Source organism: Strix aluco, unplaced genomic scaffold, assembly GCF_031877795.1.
Source record: "Strix aluco isolate bStrAlu1 unplaced genomic scaffold, bStrAlu1.hap1 HAP1_SCAFFOLD_220, whole genome shotgun sequence".
Classification (NCBI taxonomy): Eukaryota; Metazoa; Chordata; class Aves; order Strigiformes; family Strigidae; genus Strix; species Strix aluco.
Genome location: NW_027436564.1, coordinates 1 through 15,537, shown reverse-complemented (window position 1 = coordinate 15,537; position 15,537 = coordinate 1). Strand labels below are relative to the sequence as shown.

General features: G+C 47.3%; 1 protein-coding gene across 2 annotated transcripts; it reads right to left on the bottom strand.

Moving 5' to 3' along the window:
• Nucleotides 1-265: 265 nt before the first annotated feature.
• LOC141918973 (uncharacterized) lies at nt 266-15,096 on the bottom strand. Of its 2 annotated transcripts, XM_074813939.1 has the most exons (14): nt 14,470-15,096; nt 14,072-14,191; nt 13,070-13,155; nt 12,783-12,830; nt 11,224-11,271; nt 10,947-11,038; nt 9,567-9,698; nt 9,344-9,453; nt 8,874-9,073; nt 6,790-6,879; nt 5,955-6,120; nt 5,314-5,622; nt 4,923-5,004; nt 266-3,741 (listed from the first exon to the last, which is right to left on the bottom strand). In XM_074813939.1, the coding sequence occupies exons 2-13, from the start codon at nt 14,180-14,182 to the stop codon at nt 4,927-4,929; spliced, it is 1,470 nt and encodes a 489-aa protein (XP_074670040.1). In that variant the 5' UTR covers nt 14,183-14,191; nt 14,470-15,096; the 3' UTR covers nt 266-3,741; nt 4,923-4,926. The 2 variants fall into 2 exon arrangements, with proteins under 2 accessions (XP_074670040.1, XP_074670038.1); XM_074813937.1 differs by having other exon boundaries at nt 14,072-15,096.
• Between the last annotated feature and the right edge of the window lie 441 nt (nt 15,097-15,537).

Sequence of the window (15,537 nt, the reverse complement as noted above, 5' to 3'; positions counted from 1 at the left end):
CCAGGGTTGGGCTTTTCTATTTTTAAGAGCTTTGGGTAAATCTGGGGATGTGTGGCTTGTGAATCTGAGTTCCACACTGGGAATTAGGAATAGCACCTCTAGGCTTGTAGAGAAATGGGATGAAAGGGGAAGAAACAACCCCACTCTGACAGAAGGAAGTCATGTCTTACTCCTTGGAGTGCGGAATCCTGCTTCATGGATATGGCTGGATAGATGGATGTACTTGAATGCCCAAAACCCTTTCAGCAAGGACCCACAGCAAATGTCCTTAATGGCTCTTCTTCACAACATCTTTATTCCTATGGTTAATAAAAAGGCAGAAGACAGTGAATGGAAAATGGTCAGTGTTTAAGATGGAGGAACATACCAGTGCTGTCTCACCAGGATCTGTGCTTGGGCTTGTGATTTTTGCTGTGTTCATAAACGGTCTGGGAAAGGGTGTGAGCAGTGATAGGGCAGAGTTTGCTGGTGAGGCTGAGGTATGCAGTACAGTGAAAATGAGCACTCACTGCAGAGTTCAAGAAAGGACTCACAATGAACAGCTGCATGATAAAAAGACAAATTAAAGTCAGCGCTGGTAGATGTAATTTACAAAGAGAGGCTCTAACTGTGCAAAGAGAGAGTTCAGACCAGTTACTCCTGCTCAAGAAAGTGGCCTGGGGGTTGGCTCTGTGTTTTCTCCCTTCCCTCTCAGAGAAGAATCAGTGGAATTAAGGAGAGCCAGAAAAGGGGAAAAAAATAAAATGCATAGGACAGAGAAGGCAGCCAAGGGAGAGAAACTGATATATATAAAATCATGTGCTTTGGTGTTTTGGAAACTATTACTTGTGATGTTTTAAAGTATAGAATCAAGCGCATATGGATTAAATAATGACATAGCAGGTTAAAAACCAAACAAATTTAAGTACTCTTCACTATGCATCATAAATCTGAGGAATTAATTGCCTAGGGTTGCTATGGACGCAAAATAATCTAGAAAGGATCAAAAGCAATCAGATGCTTTTATGGAAAAGCAAGCCAGCAAGGACTGCTAGACGGAAGGATACTTTGGTCAGAATAAGATTAAACTGAGTATTGCTCAGAACATGTAGCAGAGGAAACAGGTTTATGCCTATACTGCTCTTCAATCTGCTCTAAGCATCCCCTACTGGCCACCTTCATGGTCAAGGATCCTGTGCTGGATTGACCCCTTCAACTCAGACAGTAGTTCCCATGTTTTTGTGATGCACCATAAGGAGTAAATTGATAAGCAAAGCCCTGGTCAAGCACCCTGTCCTAAACGTTGCTGCAAAGCACTGGCACACCATATAAGTGTTTGGTGTGGACAACAAAGTTAACTGGAAGATAGGAAAAACCGTACGTCAGAGATGCTGTTACAACACTCCACAGTCACTTGATGCAGGCTGGCGTGAGGCTAAGAGCAGCATGGAGATCCTTGTCTGGGCCAAGGGCCAAGTAAGTCTTTGAGAAGGAAACATGTCAACATACACCACAGCATTGCCCAGGAAGAAGGCAAACAACATGAGGACTGCCAGTTTTGTGAAAAGAGATTAAGAGCCATACTGATCCTTGGGTCACAGGTTCATGTTCTTAAACCTCAAGTCTACATCAAAGATGGCCAGACAGAGGAGAGGAGAGAGAGGGCAGAGTTGGGAAAAAGGGGAACAAGAAGGGTTAAGAAGGGGAGAAAAGAATGAAGATTTCTGTTTTAGCCACCCCAATGGGGAGTTCCTCGTCAGATACCTCAAGGACCAAAGGCAGATAAAATTCCTCCCAAGCCTCCAAGCCCAGAGGTCCCTCTAGCACTTCCATTTCTTGCTCCTGAGGATTGCAGATCCTTCTCACTGCTCTTCCTACCTTCCTGGGGGCTGGCTCTGCCCACCTCCCCACATCCAGGCTTCTCTTCCTAAGCCTCCCTCTCTGAGCTCAGCTGAAGTCCCATGGGGAAATGTGAGTACATCCCATTCAGTTCATCACACGCCAGCTGAACTATAACATGATATAACTTGAATGGCCTTCCCACTTTGGCTTACACAATTTGCTCTCTGCTTTTTCTAAGACAAAACTTTCCGAGTGCCACAAGGCAAGTTGCTGCTGTAGGAAATGAGGTAGGGCTGCTCATGTAGCTGCTGCTCTTCAATGGAGATCACTTTTGGGGAGAAGATTAAAGAAAACCTTAGCGTAACTCATGCTCTCACATAGAACTGAAGCTCCAGTGCCTGACTTTGGCCATGAGCTTGGAAGCAGGCAAAGACCACACTAGAGATGTCAAATTTGCATTTTATTCTTCAGCAGTCTATTGACTGATCCCAGGTCATCTCTCAGCTTTTCTCCATTGCTGGCACACATTTCTCCCCACGGCAGCACAGCACTAGCCACACTGCTCCCCAGAAGTTTGGCTAGACCTCGCATATAGGCAGAGCATTGAGGGCTTGCTAATGCTGTTTGTGAGCTGTGCCTGCAGCAGCAACCAGGAGGTACTGGAGGCAGCTGCTTGGGAAAGCTCTTCATCACCCTCCTTGGTTCAGCATTACCCTTGCCAGGCTACAGGAGGAAACAGTGTTTTGCAACTGGATCTTAGCCCTGGGCTTACACCATGCTCTGTGGCACAGGAACTAGGAAAGAGTGACAGAGCAGCTCTATTACTGAAATGCATTTCTCATACATGTCTCAGTTCTGTGCATTAGTGAGTTCTTAGAAAAGTTTTGGCCATGAAGAGGTTCTACGTGCTACCCAGAAGGCAGGCTTTCCAGCTGCCCAGTGGTGGAGGAAGCCAAGGAGAACATTGGCATAGAGGCCAAGGCTGCACAGCAAAAGGCCCCTGGGCTTAGCCAGGAGGACTCTGCAAACAGCAGCCTCTGACTGCCTGGACTAGTTCTGTCCTGAACAGTCTCAAAGCAGCTGCCAAAACCCAGCACGAGGAAGAGAAAAGGTATGTTAATGCTGCAAGGGAATGCTGGGGAGAGCCAGGACGTCAGGCTGAAACAGCCACCGCTTCCCTGGCTGGTCCCCACCAAGCCCTCTACCCTCAGCATAAAGTAGTGTGTTGTCCAGCCCTGACTTGTAGCAATCCCAACCAGGATGAACAAGAAGGTTACACCAATGATTCCCTGAACTGAGCTCTGGCTAAGGACTGGGGAGCAGTGTGCCAGCACACTGATGCAAGGGCAGGACATGAGCTCTGCAGAAAGATATTCTTGCATTGTCTTAGCTCTCAGTCAAGTGCTCCTGCACTCAATGAAAAGGACACACCAATTTAATTCCTTACTGCCCAAGTCCAGCTTCCCTTGGCACCCAGAGCAGCAGATACACAGGATCAAAACAGACAGAGGACTTGAAGAGAAAGTGGTAGGAAATCAGTACAGCTATCTGAGAGAACACGCTGTTGAGAAATATCCAGTTTGTGACTATTAACAGTGTGAGGTGAGGGGTCTCCAGGCACACCGAAGTATTGACACACAGACTGTCAGGCACTGTGGGTCTGTGCAGAGTGTTACTGTTCCCATCCTCTCCCCTCGGTCAGGATGAGACTGGTCCAGATACTGCAGATACAGCAGTCTCAGCTACTGAGTGCTGATGAAAGTTAATTTCTGCAGCAGTCGTGGCTAAAGGCACAAGGCCAACTGGGTGCAACAAAAACAAAAACAAACAAAAAAAAAGTCTGCTGTATGTCTGGGTATGTTCACCCAGTTAGGCAAGGCCCAGCAGCACTGGAAGATGATACGGCTGAGTCACTTTGACCTGCAAGAAAGTCAAGAAACACAACTCAGTGGAGGACATAAAAGGAGGGCTCCATTCAGCAATCCCACTACAACACTCTTGCAGCTATCTATGCAGATTCCACATGTTTTGTCTTTCTTATGCCTAACCTCAGACACAAGGAGCATCCCCTGGGTACATCAATACCCACATACAGGAATGAAGCAATTGAGTCAAAACACTTCAGGGAGAGGATTTTCTCAGCCTTCAAAAGAAGACAAGACAGGTCCTAGCTAGAAAGCTTTGCTCCAACACACATTCCTGGGAGTGGAACCATGCAGGGAATTTGTCAATCCTGGTGCAGGGCTGCAAGCCCTGCAGTGGGTCTGCACCCAAGAGCATGGTCTTCTGACCCCTCTTCACTCCAGCTGACACAAATCCAGATTTTAACAGAGGTGTACAACAGCTCCACTACTGCTTCCTCCTGCCTTCAGCAACTGAATGGGACAGTTTGATTGGGGTTTTTTTTTGGCGTTGGTTTGGGTTGGTTTTTTTTTTTGTTTTTTTACATACTGGCTGCACAAGAGAGCTGCTCATCCACTAGATACTTCAGACAGTTAAGACATGGTGCATAGCCAGCTGTGTCAGAAGCCTGCCCTGTCCCACTTCATATACTCTTATAAGCCGCCCAGTATACTTCAGCCTCAGTAACTGGCTGTGTATTCAACTGCTGAGTCCTTGTTTAAAGTCCTCACAGGCTGCTGTATTTTCTTGTGTTCTCAGCCTTGCCTTTGGCTCATTGCCTCTGCTACCCCCTAGGGCTCTCTGCCCAGTACCCACTTCTGATGCGTGCCTCTGTCCACAACATTAAGGCACTGCAGCTGACTGTTATAGTGTGCAGATAGGCTTTCCGATAGTAATCGTCCTTCCAGCCCCAGGCCTCTAACAAACTGTGAGCTCCCTCCAGCAGCCTTGTTATTGTACTGCAAGCATACAGGTGCTTAGAACCCAACCTTATGCCGATTTTTCCCATTTTTCCTGGTCTTTTTGCAGTCCTGAAATGGAAGCTGGCCGCTGCCCTCTGTTTTTCCTGCTACATTTCTAGGTAGTTGATGGCCAAGACATGCTCCAGGTGAAGCAGGAAGGGAAAAGTCCCTTTGCTCCTCCATTTCCCAGGGAAGCTGCAATTGTTGTCTGCCTTCCTGTGTGCTGCCTCCTCTTACCATGTCATTTGGGCTCTGCATCCTCAATGCTGTGAGTTTGACAGCAGCTCTGTACAGAGGTCTTCAAGGGAACGGAAGAGAACTACAGTGAGAAGCAGAAAGACAGCGTTAGGGGAGCAGCAACTGAGATGCTGGCCACAACACAGCCCCTTTCATTGTGGACTTTTCTTTGGGCATCTCACCAAGCCTCTCCCAGGGTCTCCCCCAGCCCAGCACTTCCAGTGAACGCAGTCTTGATCTCAAGACCACTGAATAAAACCTGTGACCCAGAAGCTAGGAAACCGAGCGCTACTTGTGGAAGCCTCCTGTCTTGCACCGGGGTAGGGCAGCTCCATGTGTCTCAGAGTGGCTGTGGGTGGTAATGCTTGGTAGAGGATATGCCCCAGCTCACCTGCTGGATTTCCTGCATTGCCAGGCGTATGGAAGAGCGGAGGCGAGGGAAGGCTCGTTGGCTGCCTCTCTCCTTGCCTGAGCTTGGCTTTGTCCTACTTTTGTCCAGGCTCTCTTGACTTTGGAAACTGTTGTTGTTCTTGAACCACATGTGTCTGAGAACTGTGGCTGCTCTTGGTTGCAGAGCAGGTCTACTGGTGGGAAGACTGGAGGGGCAGGGCTGGACCTCTGGGGGGGTCTCCCCCTTGGCGGCTGGCGGGCCCTGCGTGAGGCACTCCAGATCTTCATAATCCAGACTCTCACTACTTTTCTGAGGGAGGGAAGAATAGATTCAGCAGTGGCTTGCAGACCCTCCACACACCCCAAAGAGCACAACAAAGAGGAATACCAATCTGTGCCCACTACTGACATTCGGAGGCAGGGGGTGTCATCCACCTGCCAGGGCCTGTCCCCCTCCCAGGACTCCCAGTGCCCAGCTAGTAGCGTTTCTTGGTGCATGCAGAAGAGGCCAAGCTGCTTGGCCAGAATGGGATACCGCCAACGGGAACACAAAAGAGAGATCTTGCTGCTGCAGTGACTCTGCCCACTCACGGCACGGTCCATGCCCCACCCTTTTTCCGGCTGCAGATCCTCAACATTCACCTGCCCACAGGGAACAGTCAGTATCTCCATGAAGGGCTGGATGCCCACAGTCTGGTGATACCGAACCAGTTCGGTGAGAGAGGCGTGAGCCCGGTCTTCCCCCAGGATGACGTAGCGCACATTGGGCTGCACCTGGATCATGTAGTGTCTGCAGCGGTGTTCACCCCTGGGGAGATGGACAGACAGAAACAGTCGTGGTATGGGGCCACAACATCTCTCCAGGACCCAGTCACTGCTTTCTGCAGTTGTCTCAAGAGGCCAGATGTGATCAGGAGCCACAGTAACAAACATCACAATGATGCAGGAGATGCACCATGCTGGAGTGTCACACACTGTGCTAGTAGGTGCTGCAGAAGCAGCAATTTCCCCAAAGTCAGTGACAGGAGAACCCTGGCAGCCGTATCTAAACCCCAGCAGACTACTGCCTCCCAAGGCTGCTGTCCACATTAAAACTCTGTCCTACCCCTTGCCTGAGGCTGTACAAAGACGATGCCCAGAACTCTGACTGCCTCTCCCCTGGCCTGCCTCTAGACTGATCTCTGCTTCAGTCACTGCTTCTTCCAACCTGTTTTACCCACTCAGCCATATAGCACAGCCTAAGCAGGACCTGCACCCTTGGAGCCGCAGCATCCCAACCACAAACAGATCTAGCTTTTGGCAAGAGACAGACTCCGCAGTGTTCTGTCTGCTACTCCAAACTGTCTGAGGCACCCACAACAGGAGAGGCTGAGCATCATCATCACTGGACTCCTCTGTGGAAGAGGTTAACTCCTCCAGCCATGCATAGCTCAGTTTTGGACCTTCTTTTTTGTTCTCTGCAAGGCTCATTACCTACCTGTATGTCAATGTGTAGCCCGGTCGGCTCTGGCTGATCCGAACAAGGAAACAACCCAAAGGCTTGTCACTCAGCAAGTTTTCAGCTTCCCTGGAAGCAGGAAATAGTTTTTCAGCAGACAGTGAGCAGCTGCCTCTGTGCAGCAACTCCCATCCTATCTCCCATGCTACCATGGTAGTGCTCCCAGTCCACAGGGAGGCCAGCATCTGCCCCATCTGTTCCTAGTTACAGTTTCCTGACGCAGGCTTGGTGGTACAGGGAGGCATTAGCAGACTGAGGAGGCAGGATACTCTCAGCCAAAGCATCTCCAAGCAGGGCTGCTCCAAACCTGCTCCTGGTGTCTGACTAGTACAATAGCAACAACTGCCTTCCAGCACAGAGCGCATTACAAAGCCTTGCTGAGATGAGGAGGCACACGTGGATTTCCTGTGCTCCAGGGCTGACAGAAGTCAGGATACTGTGGGGTAGTGGTGCTCAGCACAAGCTAAAGTGCCTTGGAAAAACACCAACATGGATTACACCATTCTGGGTCTCTAAACTTCCTGCTGTAAGGAGGTCTTCCCCCTCTCTGCCCAATAGACAAAGCACCGTTTTGTGCTTGTCATGTGCCTTGCTCCAGGCTAAAGGTGACTGCAAATCACCAGTGTAATTTTCGATTGCTCTGGCTGCTCTGTTACATGAGGCTGAGTTTACACTGCTGTACGGAGACTTAAATCCAGCAACAGGAGGCACCACTTCAAAATTGGCAAGGATCTGTTGCGTCCTTCATTATGAAGTGCTCATGGCTAGCCTATACTTGAATTCAGACAGTTTTGTCTTCCAGGTGCTTATTCCTCTCCTGCATTCTTGGATCTGTGGACAAAAGCATTAATGCAGGTGGGGGCCTTGATAATTATCTTAAAGAAAAAAAATGCAGCTACCAGGGAGTTGTCAGCTACTGTAGTGTCCTTTACTAAGGTAACGTGCTGTATAATTTCTGAGTGATGTTCACACTGATAAACTAATAAAATCCAGGAACTCGTGATCTAATAAGGCTGAAGGAGACTTGCAGCTTTAACAGAAAAAAGTTACAAACTGGAATAAGATAAAGGTGACAGTCATGCTTGGCAGCAATGCTCACACACAACTCCCACCAAATAAGGGACACTGACAGTTAGCAAGCATGCAGCGCCATAGATTAATTTGCACACAGGGGAGACTATAGCCAGAAATTCTGACATCTACCTGCTAACTCCACTGTCATGCTCCTACCTTATCACTGGCATAATCCGCATTTCTCTGATATGTAGCTTGGAAACTAGTGCTTGGCTCAGCAAAGAGAGTTAAGTGTGAGGCATACCCTGCAGCAAAATTACAAGAATCTGAATACAGGCTTTCCCAAAAAAGCTAAAGAGTTCAGTCTTGTAAACAACTCCATAAGAAAGTAGGACTTTGTGGATGTCTCTTCCAGCCTAAAGGAATGTAAATTCCACTTATGCTGCACTCTCATTAGACGGGCAGAGGTATCAACAAAAAAACCTTCCTTTTCCTGTATCTGGGGACTTTGGAGGTATCTTGCTGTTGGTTACTCACTAAAGCCCCTCTTAATAGTCTTTTAAATAAATGTACGCTGCATTCTCCTGCTGTAAACTGAGGTCTCCTCCCGACCTAAACTGAGAGATATGAGAACAGTTGGAATGAGTCAGACCAAAAGTCCATCTTCATTCCGTATCATGTCTCCACAAATGGTCCGCAACAGGGTAAACGCATGCGTGTATTTCCTCTCCAAGTACTTTCCAAGCCTCCTTTCCCTGCACAGGGTCTGTATTTAGGAACCCACAATGGACTTATTTCCTATGAGTTTCCACAGTCTTTCCCTGAACCCATGTAAAGTGTCAGCATTTGCATCCTGTGATAGGGAACTCCAACCTTTTCCCTAAGGGTCTGAAGCTCACAGCCTAAAATTAAAAGGTTATGCAGGTCACTCCCATTCTTTAAGGAGGCAAATCCTGGCAAATCCAACCTACACAGTCCTCCTAAGGACACAGCAGCTTCTGCCTGCCTGCCACAGCCCAAGCTGTGGCCACTGTGTCCAATGTACTCACCTCCGGCTGATCATCCCATGCAGCCAGCTTGGGAAGGCCCCATCATCCTGCATGACCTTCTGGGCTTGTGTCTCTTTGAACCAGCAGAGAGTTGCTCCTCGCTGGAGTTTCCTCATTTTTGCTTCTTTTCCAGTCTGTTCCTCTGTCCACAGAACAGGGCGAGGCACAGATGGGTCCAAGTAGTTATCAAAAGGAGTGGACTGAAAGTAGAGAGGGGGGAAAGTGGGCCTTTGAAGGTCCCCTGACTCTCTTAAGACAAGATCAAAGTATCAAAAGTGCTTTCACTTCCCCAGAGGCCCTGACCATGCTTTTTAACTAACCACAGTAGGAAAGGACTCTCTCACTTCTCATAACAAGAATGACAACATTCTCCGGGGACCACACAAGAGAACATGTGCATGCAGAAGGTGGAAGGAGCAGGGAACGAACACACGTGGATAAGGGGCCCCAAGCAGAGCCAATATCACTACCTCTGTTAGTTTGCTGCGTGGCCGTGGCACTGGTGGCTGTGGTGGCTTATCAGGAGAACAAGGCTGAGGATGCCTCTTTTGTGGTATGGGGACTGGAAGTGAGATTCTTTCTGCAACAAGATGAAAGAGAGCCGATGACAGGCTGATATCCCCTGGAGCACACAGCACCTCAAAGTGATCATCCCACAAGTGGCCACGTGTAGGGGGAGAGGGAGCAACTCACTGTGGGCCTCTACTTCCATCGCCAGCTGCCGGCTTCTTTCTCTCTTTGCCTCTTCCTGTAGCCGCTGCGCCTGAGCTCTCAGCTCAGCCACCAGTTTTAGGTAACTCTTTCTGCATCTGAATCCCCTGAAAACTGTTCAGAGAAAAGCTGTGGTTAGAAAAAATTTGCTGTTCATGCCTTTGTCACTCCCTGAGGTAAGCACATTGGGTGATATTCCTTCACCCAGTGCAAAGCCCTCAACACTTGAATCATATTAATAACGAGCAATGCAAATTCTATTGTGAGCATGCAGTCAAAACCACATGAGAACTGTCTTCTCCTCTCTAAGCTTCCAGATCAGGGATTTTAAAAAAATCTAAGATCTCATCTCTAATGCCAAGGCACTGAATTCCTAAAAAGCAAAGACTCACAGGAGAGCACCTGTTAACCATCTATCTCCCTGGTAGCCTTCAGACACTGCTCGGTAAAAACAAAGCTCTTCCATGCAGAAGACAGGATTTCCTTGGTGTCAGTCCACAGGATAACCTTTCCCATAAGCAGCCATCACAGAGTTCATCGTGAGCTTTAGAGACACTGCATTATCTCGCCCACTCTACCAGGTACCAAAGCACATGAACTGAAAACCACACTATCTCATTTCCCACTACCCACACATCTTCCTCATGGCTAAGAACAAGGCACAGCATATGACAGTCTGATGTTTGTCATACTGTGCGGTGCATAGCTGGAAGCTGCTCAGATGTTTCAGCAGTGAAACAACCCATACAGAAGAGAAGTGCAACAGAGAGAGACCAGGCAGGGTGACAGCCTCCTCCTCCTCCTCCTGGCTGCACAGTCCTCACGGTGTCTGTGCCAAGGGAAGTACCCAACTGCCCACAGTGCCTGCTCTGGAGAAACAGGCTGCCAGAGCAGACACTACCTGGAAAGGAAAGAAAAAAAAAACCCAAAACAACCCCAAAACCTCATCCCCTTCTGCCTGTCTCTGAAGGCAGGAATGAGATCTGCTTCACTCATCTTCTTTTCCCTCTCCTCAGTTCAACACTACTCATAAACAAGTCCTCACTCCAGAGGACGGTTAGACAGATCTGGGGATGCAGCCAAATCATACGCCTGCCCTGCTCAGCTCAGTTCTCCTGCGCACATGCTCTCCCTTTCCAAGGCTCACACTGTCTGATAGCTACCCCCGACTGAGGATGAGTGCTGTGGAGGTGGGCATCTGCAATAAGGACTCTGACTCCATAGGCCTTGACGTGGAGATGGGGCCTGCCCTGCCTTTCTGACATCTGAAAGGGTGCAATGGTGGAGCAGGGACTGGAGAAAAGTTTTTCCTTGGCCTGGTGTGAGACCAGAGTCAAGGGCCTCTCCTGTCCCAGTGCTCACCTTTCTGTATGACAACTGCTGCTCCTTCCAGTCGCTCCACATACTTTGCCAGCTGTTCCTGGTGCCAATATTTAAAGAAAAGTCGTGACTTCCTGAGAAGTTGAGGAGACAAAGAAGCAGTGAGAAACACTGTTTGTCTAAGCTTGCATCCATGATCCTTTGGACAGACCTTTCCTACAGACAGAAAGTTCTCTCTGAAGGGAACCAGGTAAGTCTGTGTGTATAAAGTCTCTGCAGTTCAGGCCCCCGATTCCCAGCAACAGTGATCCACACCTACCCACATAACCAGCCTGTCAGCTCTGTACTTTGCAGTATCTCCAAGCAGCTGCAAGAGAGGAAAGAAGTGGAATAAATAATTTTCCCCCCAAAGTGAACACTATGCAGCCAGGGGTTTTAGGTGCATAAAGGGGGAGAAAGTGCATCAACAATTTTGGATTACATTCTCTGTCACCCAATCACATTCAGTAACTAGCTGTCGATCTGTAGTGCTCCCTGAGGTACAGCTAGGAACATCACCAAAGGGATTCCCAGAGGCAGATTTCTCTCAGCTTCCTGGGAGGCAATTCTGCAGAGCCTATTTTACTCTCGGAACTGTTTTTCCTCATTTCATTTCCAAGCACTTTGGAACACACAAGTTGCAAGACTTCCAGGAGAAAGCCTGTTTTACAATTCCAGTTTCATTTTGCAGACTCTAGTGATAAAATTTGAGTCACTTGGAAAGATCCCCCAACACTTGGAACTGAAAGCAGTACTCTAGCTGCACCTCACAGACAGCTTCCTCCCTCTGCCTGCAAAACCAGGCTGTGAAATCATAGTGGCGCTTTTGTTAATATTGCGCATAGCAAAGCAGAAGTGGTTTTCTTTCTCAGACAGCTTCCACTGTGCCACAATCTGTATCCATGCTGATTCTCTTCTCAAACACATCCTATGATTTTTGTGTCTGAAAACAGACCATGCTGCCTGATTACTATCATCTCTCATTCATCTATGCGATTCTCCTGACTTCACTTGGGTTCGCAATTCTTATTAAATTAGAATTGTCAGTAACTTCAAGGAAGCACTGTGAAGGCCGGAGGAACTACTGCCAGGAAAGAACTGTTCCAGGAGAACATTCAAATCCTTTTCTTAAAAGACTAAAAAAAAAAAAAAAAATAATCTGGCTGCCTTACATGCTTCATTCTCACTATCAGACACAATTGACCATGGTGGGAAGGAGGGACTGGGAAAAATGGAGAAGAGGAGGTAGGGAGTTGCTGCCCTAGATGTGGAAAGGAAAAAAGCTGACAGTGTAAGACTGCAGAGCTGGGGGGGACATTTTTGTAAGTAAGGAACAGTCAGGTTCTGAAAGTGCTGAGGGTATATTAGGTCTGTACACAAAAAGTCTTGGACCAGAAATATCCTCTCTAGCCTGGCTGCAGTGCTGGCTGCTTGCTCAGCATTGTCTTTATCTTCTTCTCCCATGAGACTATCAGGAAAAAGCCTGGAGAGGCACCTGGCAACTGTGCTTAGCCCCTGCCATACTGAGTTCAGCGGACACCCTTGATCATTATTGTGACTCCCTAAATTGAGTACATTAGCTAGTTCTCATTCCATGAGATAGCACAGCTTCATAGCAATTGAATGGAATTACTACATAGCAATTCAAGAAAGATTTCATTCATCATTGTACAAAATGCTTTCTAAACACTAACTGTCTCTGCCTAGGAATTTGTATTCTCCATTACCACAAAACCCCACCCTCACTTTGTTCCTTTTACGCAGTTTGCTATGCTACCTTGAGAGCAAAAGTCTCTGAAGAACAAACTGGATTGCACATTACAAAGGAAGGGTTCCTACCTTTCTTTTGTGAAGGAAACATCTTGTTTAAGTAGAAGAATTCCATATCTGTGAAAAACAAACCAATTCAGCAAGGTAAGAGCCCCATCCTTGATGGGCTCCATGTCACCCTCACAGCAAACAACAATAAATCAATGTCTTTCCCACTTGGCCTCCCACAACAAACAACCCCATGGTCTCAGGCATGTGAACTTTAAAGAGGCAGTTTCACTCCCTGCCCATATCTGGTTACCAGGGTCACTTCCCTAACAATATCCAAGAAGGAACATGCAGAGGTTTTAACAAACCTTTCAGCAAATTCCTCAAATGAGGGTCTCCAGGAGAAACCATCTCTTCGGATACGGATTGTCTCCAGCAGTCCATTGTATCGGAGCTGAACCGGCACCACAAAGAGAAACAAATAGAAACAGGTCATTAGGACACCAGCTTGTTCCTCTGCAGCCAGAAATTCCTTCATTCAGCTCTCAACTTGTCTAGTTCAAAACAAAAAAGTTATTTTCTGAAAGTTTCCTTGGTTAAAGACTGAATTTACCACATCCTGTAACTCTGATGATTAACCACTCTCAGTTAAAGAGTTGGAAACCATAAAAACCAATGATTGAAATAACTTCACCTTCCAGCATGGGTCCTGCTTTGCCTCTGTCCCTTAGAGGATAGTCTTTTACTTCCAAATCTGGACAAAGAAGTATTCTGAGGCACAGATGAAGCTCCCTCTTAATCCTATCCTTTCTTACATACATTAAACAGGCCGCAGAGCTTTCTGAACTCCTGTAATCATTTTCAGTATTCTTTAAAGTGTCTGGATCTCAGACTTGACCCAGTACCTAAAGACAGTCATATCAGCACATTTCAGCTCCTGTCGAAGTGATCCCATCTTGGCTTCTATTCAGAGTTGCCCTGGCTGATGGGTGAGAACAGTCTCTAACTTTTTCTGGAGTACTGTCTGTACCAGTGCCCATCCAGGAGATGCAAAGATGAATCCTTGTACATGACAGGCAGATCTCATTGCATTCATGAAAAAGAAATGGGAGGGAACTAGGATTGTAAAACCTGGACCTAGCAGTCTGTGTCGCAAAAACCAAAATAAGAAAATAAAAAAAGAAATAAAAAAAAAAAACACCACAGAAGGACCAAAAATTACATGCATAAAAAGCGTGCCCGCATTTTTCTCCTGCAAGAGGAGACCCAGACCAGTCAGCTTCCAGCATTTCCACCAGCATTTCGATGGGGTCTGCCCTCCCCACTGAGACATGGCAGAAGTACCTGTAAAGGACACTGCTTTTCCTCACCTGCTGCAGCACCACCTGGCTCTCCACTACACCTGGCTCCTTCTGCCTGTTGGGTTTTATACAGCGCACAAAGTGTGGGTTGGCAGAATACATCCTCTCCATGAGCACCATCAGGGAATGCTGGTGAGGGCAGAGAAAGATCAACAGTCCAGCAAGCCAAAGCACTGCCATATCCTGGCATGCAATATCCTGCAGCAAGAACTATTCTCCCACCCCACAGCAACTTGCGAGGCTGTGATAACAACCAGGTCACTCCCGCCATGATCAGCTGTGCTTGGCACCCAGAAAAACCCCTGTCTACATGCTGGATGCTTTAACTATGCTTAGCAGCCTACCAGTTCTCACTAAAATATCACTGCACTCATCTCAAGGGGCACTACAGGGCAGCAATGCTTTACCCGGAACTGAGCTCCAGCAGATTGTTTTCGTGTGCTGTTGAACTTGTTGTCTGCTCCTGGTATGACCTGAAACCAGACCCAAACAAAAGATCACCCCTGGAAGAAGTGCTTGATTGCCACTCAAAGAGCTCTGCTGGAAGGTAGGTGGCAAAAAGGAGACAATGGATTTCAGAGGAGGGAAGACAAGTTAAACATATCAGCAGAAGCAACCAGAACACTTGGTAAAAAACAAAGGAGAAATTGTTGCAAGCAGATTGCTGTCTGCTCTTATTTTCAACCAATTTCTGCCTGCTCTCATTTTCAGCCAGTTTCTCAAATAATAAATATCAGGTAACTCTGTGATAATTTATCAATTTCTGTGTGGACCTGAAGTGCAATACCTTGGCTTTCATATGAGGCATCAATGTCCCCGTCCTGGATATAGTGGCTGGAAGAATAGAAACAACAGTTAATTTTTTTGCTTGCAATCAACTATGTCTAAATGTACAAACCTCACCTCACAGACAAGTCTCCCTACAAATACTGAATCACTGACAAGGTGTTAGGTTTCACCATCTGGAAATACAAGGAAAGAGCTAAAGAAAGGGAGAAGAAAATGCAAATACATGAAGCATACAGTGCAGGCAGTATTATTTTCTGCCACCGAGAAGACAAGGCAATCAGGTTATTGAACAACCCTAAATGACCTTCAAAAGGACTATCATCAACAGGCACCTAACAAAGCAGGAAAAAAGTACAGATAGGAATGGGAAGCTCACCTACAGCAGTCAATACAGGAGGTTACATAAAGTCAGATAGCTTAAAACTAATTCAGTGACAAGATAAAAAATTCAGGGAAGTTGAATTTACTGAAGGATCTAATGACAGTCTTGCACACCCTTGGTGTAATGATCCCATGTGAATCACAGAATGGTTGTGGTTGGAAGGGACCTCTGGAAATCATCTGGGCCGACCCCTTTGCTCAGCAGGGCCACCCAGAGCCAGCCTCCCAGGACTGGACAATCAGTCTACACTGAGAACAGGTTCTCTCTGCTGTTTATGAACTTTCAAAGAGTTAGGACCAGACTA

Coding starts and splice junctions, on each gene's coding strand:
- LOC141918973 (XM_074813937.1), bottom strand. CDS start 14,242: ATGGCAGTGCTTTGGCTTGCTGGACTGTTGATCTTTCTCTGCCCTCAC. Junction 11,272..12,782: donor GTTTCCTTCACAAAAGAAAG/GTAGGAACCCTT, acceptor CCTCTCTTGCAG/CTGCTTGGAGATACTGCAAA. Junction 5,005..5,313: donor CAATGCAGGAAATCCAGCAG/GTGAGCTGGGGC, acceptor TTCTCACTGTAG/TTCTCTTCCGTTCCCTTGAA.